Source organism: Plutella xylostella, chromosome Z (genome assembly GCF_932276165.1).
Source record: "Plutella xylostella chromosome Z, ilPluXylo3.1, whole genome shotgun sequence".
Taxonomy (NCBI): domain Eukaryota; kingdom Metazoa; phylum Arthropoda; class Insecta; order Lepidoptera; family Plutellidae; genus Plutella; species Plutella xylostella.
The window spans coordinates 4,340,075-4,365,156 of record NC_064012.1 but is presented as its reverse complement, the minus strand read 5'-3'; the positions used below and the strand labels follow the sequence as shown (position 1 = coordinate 4,365,156).

The following is a 25,082-nucleotide window of genomic DNA, read 5'->3' as shown; positions in this document are numbered from 1 at the left end:
TTAGAGCTTGTTCATCTTTATTTATTAAAACATTCTATAGGTATGACAGGCAGAACAAGTAAATTGTAGTCATGTACATTTACCGAAATAGTTAAGTAAATCAGAATCAGCATGTAGGTATAAATTATATGCGACAATTACGCCAATCAAGCAATGTGCGTAATAGCAATGTATATTTTCAAGAACGGTTCAGTAAATCCCAACTTGAAAGTATACGCGATTAGTACGCACAAATCGTGTATATTTTCAAGTAAAATATTATTTTTTTCACTTGAAACTATACAGTGCTAGTACACTATGGGTGCGTTCTGGCCTTGTATAGTTTCAAAATACGCAACATTGACACCCCTTTTTACCCCCTTAGGGGTTGAATTTCGCAAAATCTCGTCTTAGTGAGCACCTAAGTCCTAAAAGAAACTCTCGTACAAAATTACAGACTCCTAGCACTTGTAGTTTCTGAGATTTAGTGATGAGTCAGTATACATGACCTTTCTATAAAATATAGACTAAACACTCTATAGCAGCCAGTCGCTGAGGGCAAATATTACTATCAAATTGTTAAATCTCATTATATTCATTAGAGCAACTACACTGTTATCTTACTTTTCTATCTTCTCTATTCATGACATAATTTAATTTATGATACCGATGAGCTTTACATTTCAGACTTCTGTCGTTTTCATAAAAGCTTTTAATCTAAGGCTAAGGCTATCATCAAGCCAAAATCTGGTTAAATACCTCAAAGTAATTATAATCAAAGTAGTCCCAAGAAAATCGTCCTTTTACAACTTGATTTGATTAAACATTACATTCAAAATAAGCTACAATCGCTTTCGTGATTCACGAAGACAATTTTCTGTAGTAGTTACTATTTATTTTCTACCTGTCCAAACCGAAAATAAATTGCAACGGTGTCTGTGCCCGCTGAAATCGTATGCATATTAATCACCAGACTGCATGTGAATGTGAAATGTTCCCCTGAAATACAGATAGACATCGCGTGGCCAATCAGAACGCTCCTGTCGGCCTATAGCCGCCACATTGATGTGCCGACACACGGCGCACTCACCCGGCTTATGTCCTCCTCAGTCAGCTGCACGGACGGCCTAATCTCCACCTCATCCGCATCCATTTTAAAAACCCGGCAATCCGCAAACCAAATAAAACGTGACTAGTAATGCAGGCAAAAAAATGTACACGGTAGAAATGTCTGATGGCAATCGGGCACAAAAAACAACTGGTCGGCAAATACGGGGACATTTTTAAAGGTATATATTAAAAGAAGGAGAAAGTAAAAGCAAATTAGTTTACGGATTACTTTGTCGGTTTAATGTTATAGTAATTTGGATGCATGCGAGAGGTTGCCGAGCGGCGGGCGGCGCCTGGTACGGGCCGCGCCAGCGGTGTGCCTATCGATTTTGTGCTAATTTTTGAATACTTACCTTCCTTTGGAATGTTTACTGGGTTTGTCATTTGTTACTTAAAGCTATTCGTGTCGTACTGTTAGCGAAGTTACGACCAGTGAGTATGAAGAGAAACAGCTCGAGATACAGCATACATTTATGAGGTGGTGGAGTCAACTGGGATCGCACTCGGTGCTCAAATAAGACTTGCAGTCGAATCTTTTAGCAAGAAATCTTTTTCTTTGCACTTTCATAGTATAAAAAAAACTTCAAAAAAAATAATCAGTAAGTACGGTCCGCATCTTGAAAGGGGATTAATGTCCGAAAGGCAGAAATCCTAATGAAAGCATTTATTCACGTACCTTATAAAAAAAACTCATCTTCATTGAAAAAAAACGTTGGTAGATATTGGTTTGGTATGTTATTATCGAATGGATTCTTCTTACTATTTTTATCAATAAAACATTTAAGCAGTGTAAATATATGGTTCGTTTATTTCTAATTAGGTATAAGGTTATATAAAATATATTAACATTATTCATCAATATCATATCAATTGAAATAGGCTAAATTCAGACACATATTTTATTAAATATAAAACTACCTTCTGTAAAAAATATACTTGATTTTCACGAAATGAGAACAACGCCAGTATAAATTTATCTAAAATTTTAATAACAATAGTGGTTTCTAGGAAAAGTTACATATAAATTACATATAAAAAAGGCTATTGAAATTTTTATTGCATAAATAATAAAAATATAGGTATTGTCTCAATATCCGATGGAAGTTCATGATCGGGAACGGTGGTCAGTTTATAAGAACTAATAACGTGGCCTTTGTCCAGTAGTGGGACACTGAATAGCCTATAGATTGAACTAAAAATAAGTTGTAGAGAACAGTTATTAGCACCAATTATTTAGAAGTAACTTTTCTGTTAGTTAGTGCATATTTGATTTTATCTAGTTATAAGTTTTTCTGTGAAATGGTATTTAGATTTTCATGAATAATAAAAAATATATTTTAGATTTTTTAAAAAGTAGTACTTACATACTTAAGTCATTACATTTTCTTAGCTGCAAATGAAATTGTGAAATTTGAAAATTAAGCAGCACCATTGTTGTACTATATCGAGAATTCTAATCCATCCATCTAATCAAACATATTAATTTATTTCATATACCTATTCGTAGCTTTTTATTTAAACTACATTTTCCGTGTACAATAAAATTAATTACGTTAATAAAGGCGATCTATTTTGTATAAAAGCACCTGGAAATATATCTACGCTTAATACTATTTATTTGAGCTAAGTATTCGTGTAGAAATACATAATACATATTTGTTTATTTGTATATTTATTTAGTTTATTTGTTAATATTCAATTTGTACACTTTGGCAATGTTTACATATCATCACAATTCTTTTAATTTCAGTACCATCACTACAGTAAAAAAATAGATAAGTTTTTTTTTTGTTATCTATAAAGTCGAATCAAGACAAAAATAAACTGCAGACTAAACAATGTGTAGGATTGGAGCTGAATAAATTTTACCAGACACAACAATAGTTCGTTAAAATGTATATTTCAGATAGTTTTGAAACTAAACGTATTTACTTGAATAAAAAATGACCTTTTTAGAGTAGTCTAAACAACATTGTTTTTCGTAAATAACAGACTTACGAAAACAGCTATTTATAAGAAATCTTTTTGCACTAATTTATATAATTATTTGCAAATTATTAATATTAAATTTAAATTTGCCTACTGAAACTTAAGATTTTACTGTATAAATATTGTCATAATAATATGGATGTGCTTCCTCAAATGTTGGGGCTAGGGATAGATTTAAGATTAGACTAACAAACCTAAAGTTAACCGGGAGCGGTAAATATTAAGTAAGTACTTACTCCTATTCTACCCTTTTTGCCAGAAATGAGTAAGTGAGGCTTATGATGATGAAATTGGACATTAACTATTGCAGGAAATAATTATGATATTTTATTCTTTCATAATAATTTTTGTATAAGTAACAAAAAAAATCGTACCATTTCGTAATCAAAGACCTAACATTTGGCAGTCCTCCCGGTTAATCTTAGGCATAACTAGTGAATATCAGTTTATCTTCACATCCAACAACAACATAAATATTATACATATATACAGTATATTTTGACTAAGAAGGTCAGTTTGCAAGTTGCTAAACTATAACATTGAACTAAGTATATTTACTAGCGATCATAATGAATAAGAAATGATATATTTTTTTTATTTAACAAAGAAAATTAATTGTTTAATTTACCTGACAACATAAATAATATAAGTATTTCTATTTTCTGTATTAAAAATAGTTGGTCCCTCGAAAAACTAATCTTATTTTTTTCAACAAAATATTCTTCTTGAACATGCGTTACCTGGGTATATTTTACTCCTATTATAAAATTATAATTATACTTTTATTGGCATTCATCCGGTCTTCTCCAATACAACATTGTACTTATTTATTAACTATAATCTATGTGATGACGAGCCTGGGGGTCGGGAGTACGTTGGGGTGTTCGGCAAACATCATCGCAGTCATCCACTTGAGCTGGTCTTCAGTCACCGCACCGCCTATGGTGCAGCCAAACCATGGACGGTCTTTGGATCTGGAAACAAATGCTTCCATAGAAATATATTATGTTGTGGATAAATAGGGGGGGGGGGGGTTATGTTATCTATGAGTGGCTATGTTAGGTGTGTGCTACAAGCAGTTTTTGGAATTCGCATGCAATTTATTAATATTCTAGTACCATTTTCCGCAAGGCTCCACTTTTCAACCACACGCCTTTAGAAGCGTGTGCTAAATTTCATAACCAAACTATAGTTGTAGTTTTACGTCGTGCCATAGCTGGCGACTTTCTAAAATCACATCGATTCTAACTGGACTATAGAAGAACGACACGATGTATTTTTTTTTTATAATTAAGTACTTTTATTTATGCAAAGCTAGGTACTATACGAACTTATAGTAGGATCGCCGATCGTGTTATTACGACCAAAAATAAAATAGGAATTCCAGTGGCTCATCCACATATTATATACTTTAAAAACATATAGGAAATGGAATCGTGTTAATTCTACTATAGTTGGGAACTTTAAATAGTTACATAGAAGTTTGAATCGTGAACAGCAGAGTTCTCCATAGGGCTCTGAAGGAAACTATTGCCGTGTAGTGCCGGCCTGGACAAGGAAATAAGCGTACATTCTAGCCGCACCTTTTCCTTGACTAGAAGCTTCTCAGTAACTCAGACAGATGTCGCTAGGTTATGAAGGTTAGTTGCAAAAAGCGTGAAGTGTACTTACCTTAATTATGTTAAAATTTACAATGCAATGAAGACATTATTTTAAACACCAATTAAAAAATCGCAAAAAGCTTCACCTTTTTCAGGCAGTACATAATTAAAATAGAGAACATGTTGTAACCGCAAATCAGTTAAATAAGGAAAGTAAGCAAAATATATTTAAATAAATGCAAGAAAAAATGAAAAAGCATGGGACGATCTTTGCCATACGTGTCATAAGTTCATTTACAAAAAAAAGTGGTCGCCAGGATGCTGCTCAGATTAAAGCAAAAGCGTAGATCATAAAAGTTTGGTTTTAATACAAATCGTAAAAATTGAGTTATACAGGTTGTTGCAAAAGGGGGTGACTCAGACGGTCATTCACATCTTTACATCTATAGTCCATTCATTATCTCAGATATACTAAATGACACGTGCAAATATCAAGTAGATTCACTTTAGTATCTCATTTTGCACGTGCCATCTTATTATTATCTGAGATATAAGAATTGACACTGTAACTTTAGGAAAATGGGAAAATCTATAAAGAGAGACCAATTTTGTATACTCAAAAGTTGTGCCGATTAACCCCTTGAAGAGTCTTTGTCTTTCGATCGACAAGTACTGTCTTGTAATCGATAGAAGACAATAAGGAAAAATCGCCGCGAATACTAAACACAACTCTGGAAGCAGCGTATAAAAAATTGTGATGATTGGATAATTTGTTGGCATATGTGTATCGATTCTAAAAGAGCATACTTTGAAGGTAATAAAATAAATTTGGATGAATAACAAACATTTTGTGTTTTATTGATCCAGTCCCGATACTTATTACACAGAATGTAAAATGATGTAACCCATAGTGCCCAGCAGTGCATGACAAAGGCTGATAAGAAAAAGACGTAAAACACAGAATCATTCAGTTAATTCCGCAGGTCGACATACCTTTTTTGTTTATTATTTCTTGGTATAAAGGTGATCGCCCACCGTGTTTGGGGATTCCTCTTCGTCTCATGCCCGGTGTACCACAGGATGTCTTTGAGGTTCCATTCTTCTATCAAATGCGAGCCCTGTACAATATCAATCGAATTATTTATAAATACTGTCAATGAAATGTGTAGTGATTATAAAAAAATATATTAAGGTTTGGACGAACCCAATAATCTGAACCATATCTACTTGCGACAAATGACCAACAGTAAGTTAGCTGTACGGACCAATTTTACAGCCAAATGTTATGGCAACGTTGAATTTCTAATTACAAATCTGTACACTTTTATTATATTTCCAATATTATGGCCTAAGCTTGCACTCCATATTAAACTCTAAAATGGGAATTTAAAGGTGTAGTAACTATTTTTGTAATCCTGTGTAGTTCATAATAATTAAAACTATAATTTTGATTTAAGACCACAACAAACACTTTATCTTGAACTTGGTCGATGTAATGAATTTACGACTCCCGCGAACTAATATTTCCTGCGCTTAATTACACGTCATAAATATCCATTCTCACCTGTTTATCCTTGAAATAGCAAAGTTTCCCGTTCTTAAGTTCGAACATGTACATTTTGAATGCCTTGTTGGCTTCGCTGGCAAACTTGAGTTCGCCGCACACCAGTGACGTCTTATGTCTTAACGCCTCCATATCGTACAAGACCTTGTTTTCTCTGACCACTATGTAGTTGTCTTTCCTATCTTCCTCGTCCCAATATCCCCACCGTAGGACCACGTCTAGGACTATTTCGTCGATGTGCACAGTCCTACGCATCGCTTCGTTGCATACGACTTCTTCTAACATCAGTAAGTGCGATTCAGCGTTGGCCTTTTCGCAGAGTTCTACGCAGATATCCGCGCTCGTCTTGCTCGGGGTCAGCTGATGGGAACAGTTTGTTTATTAGAAATGTTTGTTATGTAGACAGTCCTGTGAGAGATATCTGTCTCCCTAGACATTCATAATAACATACGTTATTCACTTCAAATGAGCCATGGCGTATTGCTACAGAATCTGTAAATAGTTATCGCAATGTTTTGCTATAAAACAGTCAGGTCAATCAATAGGTAAAAACAACCTATCTCACAAATCCACACACACAGCAAAAAAAAAAATACTCACGGAAACCTGAAAACACGTGGAGCGGTCATGCACATACACCCACGCTTTGAGGTCACCAGCGGCTTTAGGCGCGCTGGGGGCCGGTTGGCTGGTGACCCGTAGTAGCACCCTCCTGACAGCCGCCTCGCGACGCTTCTCCGCTTCTGTCGGCTCCCATATAGCCTCGTAGTGAGCTATGAGGTCGCGAACCACGAACACTTCTTTGGAAGACCAAGCCGTTTGGATCTGGTCGCTGGTCTGCAAATGATTGTAATGTTATAGCGTATTCTTGGACAGTCTAGGTCAGGATAATACTTGCCGGATATAGTGCATAGGCCAATAAAAACTACTGTAAATGTAAAGAAAATGGGGACTGACATAACAAGTGACGGATTACTATGAAAATTTGGCATACCGCGAGTTTTGAGGACGCAGGCATTCGGTGAGAAAGATCCTAAGGGCAATCAAGAAAATGTCACAGTAAAGCAAAATACACTAGATTCCTTACCACCGCAGCGGGCATGATGGTAGGCGCCCACACCGCAGCGAGATTGTCAGCCGCCATCTTGTTGTAGGCGGCCATTGTGTGTATGAAGTGGAGGTGAGCGAACAGCTTGCGAGCCGTGCGGCGCGCCACCACGGGCAGGTCTAACATGAGGCGGCGGAACTCCGCTTGCCGTGCCTTCTCATCTTCTATAACTGTGGAGGTGTAAAGGCGATGTTAGTCCAGGCTATACATATAATAGGACCTCATCTGGCGACGTATCGCCTGTTTTTCATATAGGTACGTCCAGCGCACATCTGTCAGCAATAGATGATTTATACATGGGCATTAATGGACTATGAGTCACACGGTGACAAACCCTTCTCTGCTCAAGAAGAAAACAATTAATGACCCGATAACCCAAAAGGCTTATTGCTGATAGCAATAACTAATGTTATACATATTTTATTATGGAGCGTATGAGCATGACTGAATAAGAGAAATAAACGGATTCATTGGAAATGTTTTAAATCAACAACGAAAAATATTTATTTAGCTGATAGCAACAAGAATATACTTTATAAAATTTGCCTTTCTTATTTTTCCAGACTAATTAGTACGTAGACTGCGTAGGCGTAGCCTAGCGTGGGTTTATGAAGCCGCCCACTCACTGCCCCCATAAGATATAAGCCTCTTAAAGGTTATCTTGTCCTTAATTGAACCTATAATCAGAATCCATGTTTATCTTTTAAATATATCATTTTAAGACAGACTTAAAGGGTTAAAAGGGCAGACACAAAAAGCTAGACATAACATTCAATGAAAAGATTGAACTACTTGATTACCTTTAAAATCCAGACTAATATTTATTTCATAAAATTCGGGTCTCTTACCTAAATTCTAGAATAAAACGTAGGTACTAGAGTCTGACTACTCATATATAGTATCACTGTCTATTTAAGGTAGGTGTAGAATAAAAGTGATTTGATACTTGAGTATTTTTTTAAACTACGACAGTCCATTTGACAGTGTTTACTAGGTGTAGAATAAAAGTGATTTGATACTTAAGATTTTTTTAAACTACTACAGTCCATTTGACAGTGTTTACTCTTACCTAACTCGAAAAATCTAGATTTTGACAGTGTTTACTCTTACCTAACTCGAAAAATCCCTACCGGTCAACGCCCGCGCCCTTATACACCTGATACTAGAGCTAGATACTACATACCCAACGCAGACACCAGTGCCTGGTGCTTCTCCTGCGGCAGCAGCGGCTCCGGCAGGTCGCGGAAGAAGCGCTTGAGCACGCCGGCCACGTCGTGCTCCGAGTGCCCGCGCGCGCTCAGCTGCACCGACCACGCGTCGCGACGGAAGTTGGCCAGCAGAGTGGACAGGACCGAGCTGGACCCGGCGCGCCGGTAGATGCCCTCCGTCATGCTGCCTGGAATGTTGTTCTATTTTAGGCAGGATTATGTGACCAGATGTGACCAGCCCACTGACACTGTTTTAGCCACGACCACGACTACCTGTGTTTGTGACCAGGCTATGCACATTTAAGACATGACATGAGTTTTGCATCGCGCTCAATCACATCGCGCAGCGTCAAGAGCGAGCGCGACGGATAACTTTTGTCACGTCTTAATAGCGCCCCGTGTTACATGGCCAGATGTAACCAGCCCGCTCCCACGCTTACTAGATCACCGAGTTAGTGACTTTAAATGGCAGTAAGCTGGTCACATCTGTTGAAGAATCAGTAAGTGAAGGGGTAAACGTGTTCTGGAGTGGACACCGCGACTATGTAAACGTAGTGAAAACTATAGATCGCATCCAGTAACGTGCTTTGGGAGGTTGGGAGGCCTACATTCAGCAGTGGACTGCTATAGGCTGAAGAAGAAGCCAGAAAGGAACAAATAGGCAACGTACGGTCAGCTGCATAAGTTGTTATACACTTCTGTACCTTGTCAAACCGACGAACCGTCAATGCTCAATGAATGGATAGGCGGTTTGATATATTGACAAGGTTCGAAAGTGTATAGCTACTTATGCAGCTGACTGTACCTACTCAAGATTAGGCATGTTGGGAGTTTCTGAAACCGACGAGCGTTGAAGAAACACATGAAAGAAGTATTTCAGGATCGCTGCTCGCACAGATCTATACAGGCGGGAATAGGCTATATATGTATAATAATTATGTAGTTTTAGCCATGTCGTAACAGACTTTTCTTTGTTTCTTAGAGGTTGATTGTTAGTTGTTCGATGTTTGATGATAGTTCTTTTATCAACGGGTCCATGGATTAGTAACAGATAATATTTTAAATAAACTTACACTTAGCGCTTTGAGAAAAACGTTTCGTTTTTTTTGTTTCGTTTTGGCCACATAAGCTCTAAAGCCGATCAACCGATGAATTCTGTTTTATTTACTTACTTAATGTTTCAACAATAAATTTCAGTTTCATAACAATTTACTTCATGTTACGACCGTTCGAAAGTTAAACATAATTTATCGGACGTAGGTTTTCCACTTCAATGAGCTTATGTTAATGATGTTGCTGTCACTAATGCGCGTTTCCACCCCTAATGAGATGCTAATGAGACATCGCTGAACAAAACCACATGCATTATACATACTGAACACACGTACTTATCATATTGGTTTTATACAGTATGTAGTAAAAAAATGCACTGAAAGTCATCAAAAAGCCAGTTGGTAAAATGTGAGGTTACACATTTTACATTATAGAACTTTAAAAGGAGAATGTACTTGTACTAATTGCCGTTGAGTGCAGGATAGCTTACTGTGGTCAATCAGGGATGCCTTTTATTGAATGCTCTTAAGGGTTGACTGTGGGATTTATTTTCGGACGTAACATAATCCTTTTATGTGGCACCGGTAAAGCGAACGCTTTTCAGTAAGTACATGGTTAATTAATTGGTTATATCGTGAATACTTAATTTTAATAACTTTTTAAACCATGCACTGACTAAAATGTAGATGAAACACCACTACATTATTATCAGTGATTCAGTAAGCATTATAAAGTAAATTTTAATTTATTTTGTACCTTATGATTTATATTATGGACTTTATGTAGAAATTAAAGGCCTCCACTACTAGAATTAAAATACATCCTACTAATATTATAAAGGCGAAAGTTTGTGAGCATGTGTGTGTGAGATTAACACAAAAAGGCTCGCGGATACAGCTCAGCCCAGTCACAAATATCTTGCTCGCGAAGTCAAATTCAAATTTCAAATTCAAATTCAAATATATTTATTTGTCACCAGTCACCTCTGGCTACCTATACCTAGTACTTACAGTAGTGGCCATACCTATCATGCACATTACTATGCGAGCACTCACCGTGTGCGTATATGAAGCTGATGCACTTGTCGACCAGGGCCGGCACGTCGTCCTGCGTCAGCTGCTGGTGGTGGAGGTACGCGCCGTTGTTGTGCGCCGCCAGCTTCACCATGTAGCGCCAGCCCTGGTGCGGGGACAGACAAGTTATTATACAGGGTGTTGCAGAAAGGGTAAACTAAGCCGAAAGGGGGTGACTCAGGGGGTCTTTCTGAACAACTTTACGAGGTCGTTCGTTCGTTCGTTCGTTCTACGAGTTTTTAAAATTCACAAAAAAGGTCCTTTTCCATAAAAACTTTGTTGGTCACGTGATTTTTACTTTTCGGGAACTCTATCTCGTTGCTTAGTATCAATGTACCGATTGCACGACAGCTCCCGTTCGATCATTTTATAGATTAGGTAACCCTCCCGGCACGGGTGCGTTATCGACGTCGACGCGCTGTATGACGAATCACGATAAAGTGGATTTTAACTACGTCAATAACAGACCCGTGCAGCAGTGACAGGCTGTGGAAGATAACCGGCTGATTATGATGATGGTGCGTCAAGGCATTATTGGAAGAATTGGAAGCTACGTTACAGCAGTATCCTCCTTATACCTTGAGTTCTCGTTCGTAAGGGAAGCGCAGGTACAGGGTGGCGTGAGAGCAGTCCAGCAGTAGATTGCCGCCGCCGTCGTTTGGACAACACTTCTTGGTCTCCTCATCCGCGTTCTGAGATACTGAACGAAATACACATCGAATGAGATAATAAGAAGGTCGAGTAAGTATATGCTTGGGAAAGTTTAGATTAGGTTTTATAAAATGTTAGGAATCCTAACATTTTATCTCTAACTTAGGATGGACTTTTCCATAGTTCTAGTTCTACCGAGACAAAGTTAGCTAGTGGGCGATTATAGACTCCAAGAGGTTCATTTGCGTCTATTACATTAGTTTAACGCACACCAATTTACTGGATATACCAAAAGTATTTTTACCTTAGGTATAAGATACGGAATTATTGTTGTAGTTACCAACCGAACACAGAACATTAGATTATTACATGATGTGGCGCAAATCATCGAGGTCATCGAATCAAAACCGCAACGTATGTGCCTTTGATAAAATTATTTAATCTCATAGCTCGTGATTACTATATTTTACTACGGTATACCAATAGAATATCTTGGATAGAGGGTTCTGCTGGTGATCCTTGAGAGAGACATAATATTATACTACAGCAATCGACGGTTTTTGACTGATGATGATGAGGGTGTCGGGTGATGGAATTTCTCTGCTACCGTATATAGGTACCCAATTATGTTTATAGTTTAGTTAGTGCGAATCCAAATAAAACTAATGATTCATGCATTCCTCACATTCATAGAAATAGGTTATAATTATGTAGTTTTACATTACAGTAATATGAAACAGCGATGAGTAAGCTATCAAGACATATAGAGATTTATTTTATTGAACTCTGTATATAATATTAAATAATCAGATATTATGGAAAGTACCTACCTACACAAAATAAAGAGTACTGTCGCGATTGAAGAAATTATGATGGTATTATTGCATCTTAGACGTGCTTTATCCAAGTTTAAGCTACCATGTTGCATGAAATCAGTTTCAAAACAAATAATAGTATTGCAGACAATCTAGACTCTAGAGTATAAACGATCCGTATACACTAACTCCTTGAACATGCGTACAAGTATAAATAACTGTTTGTATCAAACTATTCAGTTCCGCAGAAAGCCAATGTATCATTCGCCAAAGTTCTGATTAGTTTTCCTTTGTTTATTTACTATGCATAGGATTCTAATGCATACTCCCATCTATCCTGCACTCTATTTCACGCAATAGATATAATGCGTTCACTAACTATAATATTTGTACCCTAAATGTATCGAAATACGGTTCACAATTCGACGGCAAGTTAATAGGTAGTTCGGTCCACATGGCACGAGTATATTAATCAGCCCATCCTGCTTAAGCTGAAGTGTTGGGCATGATTGGTATACTTTCCAGATAATTTACTCAGTATAAACAGGATGAACTCTAGGGGAACCTTAATTACTATAAATAAAAATAGAACTAAAATAAATTACTAAAATACCTACTACTCAGGAGCCCTGTGAACGTACCCAGTATACTACTTATATGATTATGAAACAAGAGTCACTAATAAAACATGAATTCTTTGTACTACCTCATTAAATTCCTATTTAATCTACTTATTCAAAGTTATCTAGGCTTAGGTACATAGTGCTCAAGTAAGTACTTAAGTATACAAAAAAATCTCAAGAAATACTTTGTAGGTACTTACTTAGACGACCAACATTTTAAATATATACCTACCTCGCTAAGTAAGTAAGTATCCTAATCCTAACTTAATAATAATAATAATAACGCGGCAGGGCAGCTTGTGGCGAGCTGTTGGGCATTAGCGACCCCACCCACCCGATGCCGGGGAGAACCCCTGTTCTTCATCTCTGGCTTGCCTTTATTGGTTGTCCAGAGTGAACACTGACGAGGAACAGGATCTCCCACCTCTTGCTTGCCTTTATTGGCTGGCTTGAGTGGTGTACCGCTAGAGCAGAAATGCTCGGAGGAAGGATGTATATCCAGTAAGTGCTTGTAGGGGTTTTGACCGGCATCCGCGATTGCTCTGAGAGCCTTGGTATACCTCTCCACCCTCAGCACCTCATGCCATGTTGCCCCCTTGTTGCTACGTCACTGTAATGTGCTAGCGACTGTTTTGGGGGTATTGTATTGTATTGTATTTTATTTCATATAACAATATTAACAATTGTATTTGAAAATCTTAATGTCTACACCACCACCACGTAACATAATATAATTAATTAATATGATGTGTTATACAAGTCAAACAATAAATTATTATCTATATTCAATTTACAAAATATAATAATCATTAAAAATCTCATGTGGATAGGTTATGTTAAATTTAAAATATTATCAACAATTAGAATTAAGTTAAAATTTAAATTACTTATTAATTATAAAAACATGTCAGACTTATCAGTATCACTTAAATATTCTTCCACACTATAGTAACCCTTCTTTAACAAATACGCTTTTAGATTGTTTTTGAATTTAGTATGGGAGACAATCTGTTTTAGATCGCTTGGTAGTTTATTAAACAGAAGCAGGGCCTGATATCCCGGTGTGTGTTTAACAATGTTAAGCCGTGGACACATTTCAGTTTTTAGGTTTTTTCGCCTAGTCTTTAATCTTTCTGTCCCATTTAATGTGTGTGCGAGTCACCCCCTGCCTTTTTATCCGTGTGTGAAACATATAGGTCAGGCAGGGGCCATAGTCCTTCCATAGTCCCAGTTACCCAGTCCATTTAGCACCCCTTCCATAACCCTGTATTAGTTTTCTCCATATCCTACAATAGTCCTGCACTAACCGGGGATTTTCCTTGGGTTTACTTCTATAGTTTACACAGGGAAAATCGTCGGTTGGTGTTACATTTCATATAATAATAATAATAATAATATGTGGGGACATCTCACACACGGCCATCCGACCCCAAGCTAGGTAGAACCTGTGTTATGGGTGTCGGACAGCTGATATATCTACACAAATACATAGATAGATAGATACTAAATATAAATATCAACACCCAAGACCCGAGAACAAATATCTGTGTTTAAACAAATATCTGCCCCAGCCGGGAATCGAACCCGGGACCTTCGGCTCAGTAGTCAGGGTCACTAACCACTACGCCATTCGGTCGTCGATATAGATTAATGTTGTCAAACGGGCCTCTACATGTTGGCTTCGGCCCCATGCACGCCTTCCAAATGCCCGGGACCCCATGGTCCCGAGATGGTAACGACATAATAATAATAATAATATCCATTTATTTCAGGCATCAATGGCCCATAGCATAAAATACACAAATACATTTTAAAATAAATCAAACAATATTAATATATACTCTAGAAACTTATAAAAACTAAAACTAACTAAACTCTAGCACTATTATCAGGGGGTTTAATAGTCTGTTTGGCCTCCCTGTATCGGCGGAACACTATCCCCGCAGGCCAGAAGTTTTTATCCAACAGAACCTTCTGCTGGGCCGCGGGAATCCGAATACGGAACGACTTGAAGTCCGTCTGCTTGGCGGACTGCAGCCTCTCGATCGCCAGCACCTGGACTGGCTGTTCGGTGCTAGTATTCGGTGTTAATATCTGTCTGTCTGTCTGTTACTCTTTCACGCCAAAATTACTGAACGGATTTGAATGAAATTTGGTATACATACGATCTAGACCCTGGGAAAGAACATAGGCTACTTTTTATCCCGGAATTCCCACGGGAAAACTTTTTAAGGCGAAGCGAAGCGCGCGGGAACAGCTAGTAAATTATAATAACAATAGCGTTGGTCCACTATTAAGTGTAACACAGTCAGTCCACTCCGTTCTAAAATAGTCCCCGAAGAATCATTATAAAACAGTAAATATACTAATTTTTTCACCCTCAAATACTAACCAACACATCTGGTCTTTCTCAGGTCGACGGTCCTCAAGGCGCCGTCCTTTGTGTGGTAGACCAGGACTCGTCGGATGAGCATCACCCACGCCCCCTGCCACTCGCCGCTGACGCCCTCCTGTTGACAGTTCAAGAGCATCTCATTAAACGGGGGGACGGGATTGGTTGTAGTGCACTGGTGTCTATTGAGGGCTTTTGCTCGGTAGGTATACTATGCATCATTTAATTTTAATAAAACATTATTAAAGCGTTTTAATCACATCGAATACCTGAAATGAGAAACGAGTTTGCCGGCAGCAATGCACTATTAACGCAGTTTGGTTTTGCAAACGCTGTCCTAAGAGGGTTATACAGAAATGAAGTGTGGGACGCCCTCTAGCCGGAAGTGGTTAGATGAGGAAGGAGGAGGACTGAGTGTGGTGGCGCTCCATTGAGATAGGGAGACATACATACATAGAGAGTCATCTATACAGTGTGGCAAAAGGGATATAGTAAGCCGAAGCGGATGGGGTCATTCAAAACAACTTTTAAACTACGATTTTTTAAAAACGGTATTATAGGGCGCAACTACTTTTTTGCGCGAAGTTTTAGAAGTAAAGTTGTTCAGTACGACCCCCTGAGTCACTCCGCTTCTGCTTACTATAGCACTTTTGCAACAACAATTCACGGTAAATGCATGTTAAACCACCCTGAAAAGGCAGCATATACGTCAAGTAAACTCGCAAATCGCAATGCATAAAGGTTCATGGATTCATTAAAACTGCGCCCGCAATCTCGCTCGCAAAACAAACATTTTAATCAAGAGGCCTTTAATATGATTACTAGTTTTAACATAATATTTATGTTCAATGGGAACTTTTTGAACATGATTTGTATTTAGGTATTTAGTTATGCTGACCCTTTCCCGACCATTAATGCCATGTTTGTACCTAATATTATGAGGATAGTAATTGATTGTATCGCTACGGTCTTAAAACTGGATCTCTAGAAGACTATGTATATTTTTCAGCCTTAAATAGGATCGACATCAGTAGGCCCTAAAGTGGGTGATAGAGGTACGATACGAGAAGTAGTTTTCGCTCGATTGTCACCTTAAATTCGCGAACTTTACGAAAAAAAAGTTCGTCGAGCTATAAGTACGCGTACTTACGCGTACCTACGTCTATAGATATCCCAATAAAATTTAGTCTTCGATTGAACAGATGATAGGTAAATTGGGTTACAAAACATAGATTGTATACGCTTAAGTCAACTAGGGGCTTATCAATCATTATTCAAATACAATGTAATACATAGAACAACACTGACTCGTCTGCAGACATGAGTCAGCGTCCTTATTTTAATTTTACAACTTACAATATCTACCACAGACGATTTTAATTTGAAGACTGTTATCCAAAGTTGCATATCGTCAAATTAATTAATTATAGAACACGTTCGCTTCCCCAATTCGATGTCGGAGCAATTATATTGAATGAAACACTGTCCGGACAACATGTTTGAATCACACGCGATGCATGTAGATAAGATCACATCGCAGACCAGAAGTAGAGACAGTAAGCTTCATAAGTAGCTATAGCTGTACACTTTTGTTCCATTAAAGTCGCATACCAGTGGCTTTAAATACTTTTGGTTGATAATCGGTTTCCAGTGGTACCTACCTACAACCGTGGTAGAAAGTGATCTGGTTCTGTTACTGGACAATAGCGGAGAGTAAAAGCATAACTATTTAGTAGTCTGTGGTAAAAGTAGCCTAAAACTTAAAAATAACAAAACAAATAGTAGTGCTGGTTGCTCGTTTAAACTAGGTATTGTCAGCTATTCCATGACATAGTATTCAAATAATAACAAAGGAATTTCTCCACCGCTATTCCAGTCAAGTCACACTAATAATGGAATGGTTCTACCGACTCTCTCAATTAAACATAATTGCAACCATACCACTGTAAGTTAACTGACCATTTACTACTAACTCATTTTATAGCTACAGTTGGCTACTTGGTGCCTGCATAAATAATTATCCAATCTGCATTCAAGTTGTTTTATTGAGCTTCGCTTGTTCTAGTAGGGTCTTTACTGTGATCTATTGCGAACAACGGCAAGATTATGCAATATGTTATGTATATGTTATTTAGAGCGGTGGTAGCTCAGTCGGGTAAGCGCCAGCTTCTCACGCAACAGATGCGGGTTCGAATCCCGGTGCTGACCGGTGCGGACCAGCGTGGTGGGAAATTGTCCAAGCTTAGGAAGGCAGTTTAGACCTTGGGGATATGCACAAAGGTTCCACTCGAGAGAGCCACGTGCAGGAACTTACACCCCCACAGAGAATTTAATAGAATAGAATAGAATACCTATGTTATTTAATTTATATTTGTGATAGAAGAATACATATAATGTGTGTATACTAGCCGACCCGCCGCGAGCTTCGCTTCGCCTTAGATTGTTTTCCTATACAAATGTTTTTTTAGGCTGTGCGTTGATACATATGTCAGTTTTTCAGTCAGTTTCTTCTTTTATATATTTAGATATTTGTATAAGGATAAACAATTCACAGTTATTTTTGTCCAAGTAGGAATATAGAGTATGTTTTGTCCTGATCCTGTACCGTTAGTAGTACTAGACCTATCAATTGAACCAACTCGAGAGTTCACCGATCCGGTGTAATAGATGTCAATGAATAAATTACATAACGTACCCTCGGTCAATGCATTGAACAACATACTCGACGAGTGCGTGACACAGTTCTCAATATTCGGTTAATAGGTTATCAAAGTGACAAAGTGCATTCGCAAGCTTGCATCAAGGTCGTATGCCGTGGCCGTCCGTGGCACAGTCACTTCATACTGCGTTAAATAGTAACTCAAATAGTTGAGACTTGACACGTCTATCGACTGGGTAAGGTCGAATTCACAACGTTTGGATTACAGTTGGAATCAAGTTCGAATGTTATTAGTTTGGTTTTTGAAATGCAAACACTTCTGTCGCATTTAAAAAAATCATGTAACATTTAGGCGAAGGCTACGGGCAGCTTGAAAACATCTGACAGTCGGATTGCCCATGACCATTTACCCGACAGGTTCAGTGCATTGTATACATTCAAAAACGGCGATACGGCACGCGACCAATCACGTGAGTATAAATGTAAAGCAAAAAGAGGGTGACTCGCATCACCTCTAACTACCCCTTCTGGGATTACAGTCGTGAGCATATATGTATTATGTATGTTAACTAAGTAGGTACAGTACCAATACAACAAAAACCTATAGGTACCTAATTGATTCCCTAATGATAACTTTTTACAGTTATACTCAAGGGACATAGTTTAACACCTGTATTTATAATAAGTTTTTTTGTACTTGACACTAGAATTCTTCAGAACAAAGTTTTATTAGGTCTAACTTCAAGCAATTACTAAACAGTAGAATGAAAATTGATACTTGAGTACTTACTTTTACTCAAGTAATCACTTAAGCACTTGTTTATAAATACGGGTGTAAGTACCTAAGTACTTTTCTAACGAGAAATCTGTACTTTCCGGGTGTAATTTAGGTAGAGATAAATGAGCGTCGCAAGAGTTGTATTTGAACAGCAAGATGATCCTTTATTTTTCTCTAGGGTTCCGCTCATCTCGCATAATCTTTATTAACCAAAACTCATTTCGCATAACTCGTATGGTCTAAACTTTTTTGGCCGAACCATCACTTTGCCAAGACTTATGTGGCATAAGGCTCGTTTCGTCTAAAACTCTTTAGGCACAATCTTTAAACACCTAAGTTTCGTTTGCTCAAATTTATGTCGTCTATACCTATGTATAATCTTGTTTCTCGTAATGTTATCTTAATAAATAATATATTAAGTACCTATGTAGTAAATGTACAAATTGTGGTATTTTTCTCCTACATCCCGAAAATCACGATATTGTATGATCAAAAAATCGAAAGTTAACGACCAATATAATTATTACAAGCCCCATGAGATCGAAACCTAAAAATAGGTGCGACGACGAGCAAAGCGAGGAGGAGCGTGTTAGGTGCACATGTTCATCAAAACCAAAGCGGAGCGCAGCGAAGCGGAGCGGAGCGTTTTCCAAACAGCGGAAACAATACAAGGCAACAGTTTGCGCTATGTAGGGAGACGCTCCGTCAAAGTTAAAGCCAAACGAATATTATTACTTTGTATAAACCTATGCCATAGCATTATTAGGCTATTCAAGATTTGGCCATACCATTATTAGGCTAAACAATGTTATGCGAAATAACTTTTTACTAAACGAGATTTATGCCATACGATTTTCGGCGTAACGAGACTTTGACCAAACGTTACTATGCAATACGAGATTAGGCAAATAAATCTTATGCCAAAAAAGGTAGAACCGTTTCTCTAACCATGTACTTATCTTATAGTATCGAGTTGCAAGCGGTTTCAATCAAAGCTTACTAGTCTTACTACCTTGTTAATATGTATTGAAGCCTGGCTTAGAGCTGGATAACACGAACTACATGAATTGAATGTTTTAAATCGTAATGATGTTGGTACCATCAGGGATAGATATCTATGTTAGTCTGATTTTAAAACCAGTCGTCATGCGCGCCTGTATACATACGGTTACGTGTGTTTTTATACTGAACTCTCGTGCAGGTCTGCGGTTCTATGTAGTAGGTAGGCAGATTTCGCCAGATTTTCCGATAGTACACTCTGCAGTAACATACAATACAGGAGTTTTAATCATTTGGCCAGTATGGAGCCAAATATTGCGATCGTGCCAGCTAGAGGAAAATTGTATACTTTAATAAAATTATTGAATGAAACAGCCTACTTGTTAAACCGGTACAGAGTACCTATGTAGTCAGCCTTAGCCGCCCGACGTTCATTACATATGAGTCAGATCTCTCGGAATCGTCTCGTCAGAGTCGCCAGGAGTTAGTAGTAATACGGAAGTAGGTAGGTAAATAGGTATTCTATTGTAGTAAATATTTAAATATTTTTAACCAAATAATTAAGTTGTTTTTCAGAAAGAACGGAAGTTACTTCACTACAGAATTACTGATTGGCCGGTCAGTAATGAGTTTAGTGGATGTAGGAAAGTATGACGCATACAAAGGGATACTCATATCATTAGAAGATAATTGCTATCATGTAGTTACTTTACTAATTATTTACTTTTACCCCTCAAAGTTCACACCAAGAAAGTCATTCAAGGACCGACTAATTAATTTAAACTTAGAAAAATACAATACGAAGTATTGTACACCATGGTTATTAAAACTAATGTTTCAAAACGTCAATAGATTCTCTCTCTACTTATAATTATTTACTGTGAGAAGTTAATTACACAAGATATGTACGTACATATATATCAATAATACTTAAATGAAGTGTAATACTAATAACAAAAATAAATGATCCCCTAAAATTGCCATTACAAATCTCTTATGATTATAATATGTTTTATATAGAAGTATAATTATTAGTATGTGTATAATACCTACATACCTTTAGATATATAGATACTCATCAAGTAGCTTACCGCCTATTGTACATTAGTTCTAGTCTATAAGTATGTTTTTTTTTGTATGTCTGATTTATGTGGTGTTCAATAAAGCAATATTCTATTCTATTCTATTCTATTCTTACCTTCAAATAGCACCATCCACATCGTGTGAACTCGGCAGTGTACTTGGGCTGGAAGCCACTAGTGAGATGTTCAGCTATCTTCTGTGCCCAGTTCTGACGATCTGATTGGCTGCTTGAGCTGAACACAATCTTGCGGGGAGAGCCACGAGGCGAGGCCGGGGTAAGCGACAACTCAAAACAATAGTTGTGAGTTGAGCTGTTGGGAAGAAAAAATACATAAGTACATAATATGAATTGAGAACCTCCTCCTTTTTTCAATGTTGATTAAAATGAGAGAAGGGTTTTGAGACATGTACCAATAAGTTCTTTGAATTTAAGTACAATTTATACCATCGCGCTTACGGTGAAGGAAAACGTTGTAAGCGATTTAGCACATCTAGATATGAACCCACCAACCCCCAGTGGACCAGCATGCTGGGAAAATGGCCCAAGCTTAGGAAGGCAGTTTAGACCACAAAGGTTCCATCCGAGAGAGCCAGATGCAGGTACCTACACCCCCACAGATAATAGAATAAAATATAATTAGAATAGAGAGGGGTTGGTGAATGTTTAGTGAAGATCTGGACTTTTTTCCAAGCTTGGGTAACTTTTCACCAACCTGATAACTGATATCTTGCATTTTTTGTTACAAGCATCACACATACTTTTTAGAGAGATGTGCAAGTAACTTTTTTCATACACAATAACGGCATTCATTTACTAATTATTATAATTATTATGTTGACTGATTTGAACAGACATTCATATCCACTCATTAATTAGTTATAGAGTGTTATTGTCCAAAATACTTAAAAATATGTTTATTAAAACTCACCTGGATGATAGAGGCAATGAAATTTGAATGGACAATACACTTTCAAGAGCATAAGTTTCTTTTAATACTGTATTTGTTGCATCTGAATAACACATGAGCTTCTGGTCCGAGAGCACACAATGCCGCGTCAGGGAGTTCTTGAACAACTCCTCAACTCCGCTGGGACCAGACACCAGCCGAGATAGCATCCCACTATAATAATGTACATAAACACTGATACCGGGACGCTCTACAACTTCAACCTTTGGGGCATTCTGTTTAGAGGATTTATTTAACATGTTATCAAGCTTTAGCATGTTAGAAAACCTCTGCATGTATCCTCCCGTAGTATTGGCAATCTTTACTTCATCAGGCTTTGATTGTCCATCCTCATCCGTGAACCAGTTTGAATTATTATCTTTACTACCAGCTGCTACAGCAGTGTCTGCTTTGTTTTCAGATTCTGTGTCAAAGAGGCTATCGGTTCTTTCAGGAGGGGTAGGGGGGTTGAAGTAATCCTTGTCAGAAAAGTCCTCAAAGTTATCCTCTGAGCCATCAGTAGCAGTTATAGTTCCATATGTGTCACCAGTCAGGTATGACTCAAGCAGTAGCAGCTCATTGCTCACACCTTCATACTTTGATGTGGCAGTATTTAAGGGGTCAAACTCAAATATTGTGCTTTTACTTGGTCGAGATGTAACTTCAGGACTCGCCAGCAGAGGCTCCCCTGGCAAATTCCAATTCTCATAAAGTGAGTTCTGCCTCATGAAGTCTACACTTTCCCTCTTTTTTCTTCTCTCAGGTATTTCAGGGCAATGTGACTCACCAACTACACTGTTTGCTCGAGAAGCCTTGGGTGTATCATAAGTTAGTTGTTCACCTTCTGACATCCCACTTCTATTGTACTCATAGTCCCTACTGTCATGTGAAAAAGTACTGACTGTATCTGTATTTGAATCAGAGTTATTTGAAAAAAGGGACAGGTCATCAAAGTTTTTACAGTTTAAATTCATTGATGGAATGACCTGATCACTTTGTGCCAGATCAGATTGGCCCTCACTCCTTATCCACTTATGTTCCAACAAAGGTGAGTGAAACTGAATATTATCAAACAATTTCATGTCCACATCAGGCATGGACATGCACCTCTGTGACTCACAAGGCAAACCTTCTATTGACTTTTTAGAACGCCGAAGTCTGAGCCCAGCCGTTTTAGTGCCCTCTATGACAGATTTTGTGACAGAATCCCTCATAGCTCTAGAAGTTGTAATGGTCTTTTCTAGTGTTCCTTTGGCAAACTTAGACCCATCCATGAATGATTTTTCCAATTTTTCATTCACACTTTTAGCTGAGTTTTGTACTTTGTTAGCCACATCCTCAGATAATTGTTTAGAAACATTTCCAATAGATTGCAAGATTTCCGAAGCGGATGAAGTGACTCTCTCACTAGTTGTTGGTAGTTTCGTCCTCGGTAGAGGCACAGGTTTCTTTAAGGGCTCACTGTTTGTCGATACCAGCCCAGTCCGAGGCTTTGGCATAGGCGGTGTAGCCATATTCTCTAAATATAGGCCACTAAACAAAGCTAAAACTCCAACGTATAGTCGCCATAACAAATACAAAAACGCGTGAGTCACTCTCAGCGAACACTAAACAATCACTCCTTCCAAGAGTTCGTGAGTTTAGTTTGACCTAATTAGTAAAACGAGATCCTGCACACTATAGAACGTTTTAATTTTATCCACATTAACAATTAAAAACATACATTGGTATAGATTTAAGTATATTCATATTATTTGTGAAAAAAATAATCGTAAGAGCGGACACAAAATAAATCTGCGCTCGCGCAACTATACCAACACACACAGACCACAGACCACTACTACTACAAACGCCAAACAGCCAAACAGCCAAACACCAATGTGTCAATGACACAACTTAGAGTACACACAGACTACAACTTTGTAAAATATAGGAAGAATCCTTTGACAGCTATCAAATTAATAACTTTTATCTGGCATTTGAAGGTTTTCAAATGTTTTCAATGGAAGATGAACTTTATTCCCTATGTAGCATAGATCTACTACATGCTATAAGACCGTTTCACCCTTAGAGTATATATTTGTATATTTGGTTTCACCGGATAATTAATATGTCAAAACCCTTATTACATTGGACTAAGGTTGGATTTCGTCTGTTTAAGTCATGTTATTTGATGAAACGCTCTACAGGTTATGAGCATCTGTCAATCAAACGCGGGTGTGCCAACAATTTCTGCCAGTATCATGTTATGACATTGCATGTGCATTTTGACGTTGACACAAAATAGAATGAATGAAAAATTATATCTTGGAAAAAGGACTTTCGGATTTATTCTTTCGAAATGGTCTTTTCTTACCTATTAAAAAAACCGGCCCAGTTTGAGTTAGACTCGCGCACTGAAGGTTCCGTACAAAGATAAGCTCTCTCAAAAAACCATTATGAACTTAACTTTGGAGTTGAAATGATATTTTGCAATACATCGATATTACGTCATGGTCAATTTTGCAACTTTATATTGACTATTACTCGTAAATTTGTATAGGAGATAGTTTTCCTTTTTAATTTCGTTATACAGTGAAACCTGGTTAAGTGAGACTTCAAGGGTCCTGCAATATCGTTTCACTTATAGAGGTATTCCACTTACCCAGTGTCTCAGATATACAGGTATAAGTAAATAAATATCCGTCTCATTTATAGAGGGTTCCATTAATAGAGGTGAGAATACAGGTTATTTCAGTAATACAGGTGCGATAATTAAATAAAATTAATTGAATACATAGGTAATTTTTATTCATTAATTAAAATTCAGCACAAACTTCTTCGCGTGTCTTGCCACTTTCATAAACGGATATGAAATTCAGTTTTTCACGTAATGATAACGATTATAGCTTTAGTTTTGGCATTTTTCAAAGGACAAAGGCAGGGTTCTAAGGACGTTTTGTACCACTACGGAAATGACGGGTTCCGTAATGAAAGTACCATGATTAGAGAGACACTGTACAGGTACACAACTCAATTAATTACTAGATTTTTAGAAGCTGGGAGAAAAGAGAAAAACGGAAAAAAAGAATCTTTAAAATGTAGTCGCAATGGAACGTAAACATTCATACAGGAAGAATGGAACGTCAAGTGAAGTAATGTTTATGCCAAGTACTCTGTGATTTACGTCATAAATATCTAGGTTGGATCTCAGTATAATGATAGAAATTGACAAATTAGAGCAGAAAAATTGAAATGATAAAAAAATGTGTCATGTCAACAACTAAACGTCAACACCATGTCAACACTTGAACAACAATAATAATTTGATAATAATATTATTATGTTAGGTATATCAAGTTATATGTTTACGTTTAAATAAATACGGGACGTGCAACGTACATAATAAATATAATGATTTTATTAATATTATCGACTAGATCAGGCTACTACTTTCATCATGGAATAATG

At 37.5% G+C, this 25,082-nt stretch overlaps 1 protein-coding gene across 1 annotated transcript; it reads right to left on the bottom strand.

The window, feature by feature from the left end:
• Positions 1-1,874: 1,874 nt before the first annotated feature.
• LOC105381159 (arf-GAP with Rho-GAP domain, ANK repeat and PH domain-containing protein 2) lies at positions 1,875-23,464 on the bottom strand. Its single transcript, XM_048632663.1, has 11 exons — positions 21,615-23,464; positions 20,801-20,996; positions 15,167-15,284; positions 11,264-11,385; positions 10,668-10,791; positions 8,535-8,747; positions 7,331-7,521; positions 6,844-7,080; positions 6,244-6,603; positions 5,673-5,797; positions 1,875-4,052 (listed from the first exon to the last, which is right to left on the bottom strand). Exons 1-11 carry the CDS (start codon positions 23,144-23,146, stop codon positions 3,920-3,922), a joined length of 3,351 nt encoding a protein of 1,116 aa, XP_048488620.1. The 5' UTR covers positions 23,147-23,464; the 3' UTR covers positions 1,875-3,919.
• Between the last annotated feature and the right edge of the window lie 1,618 nt (positions 23,465-25,082).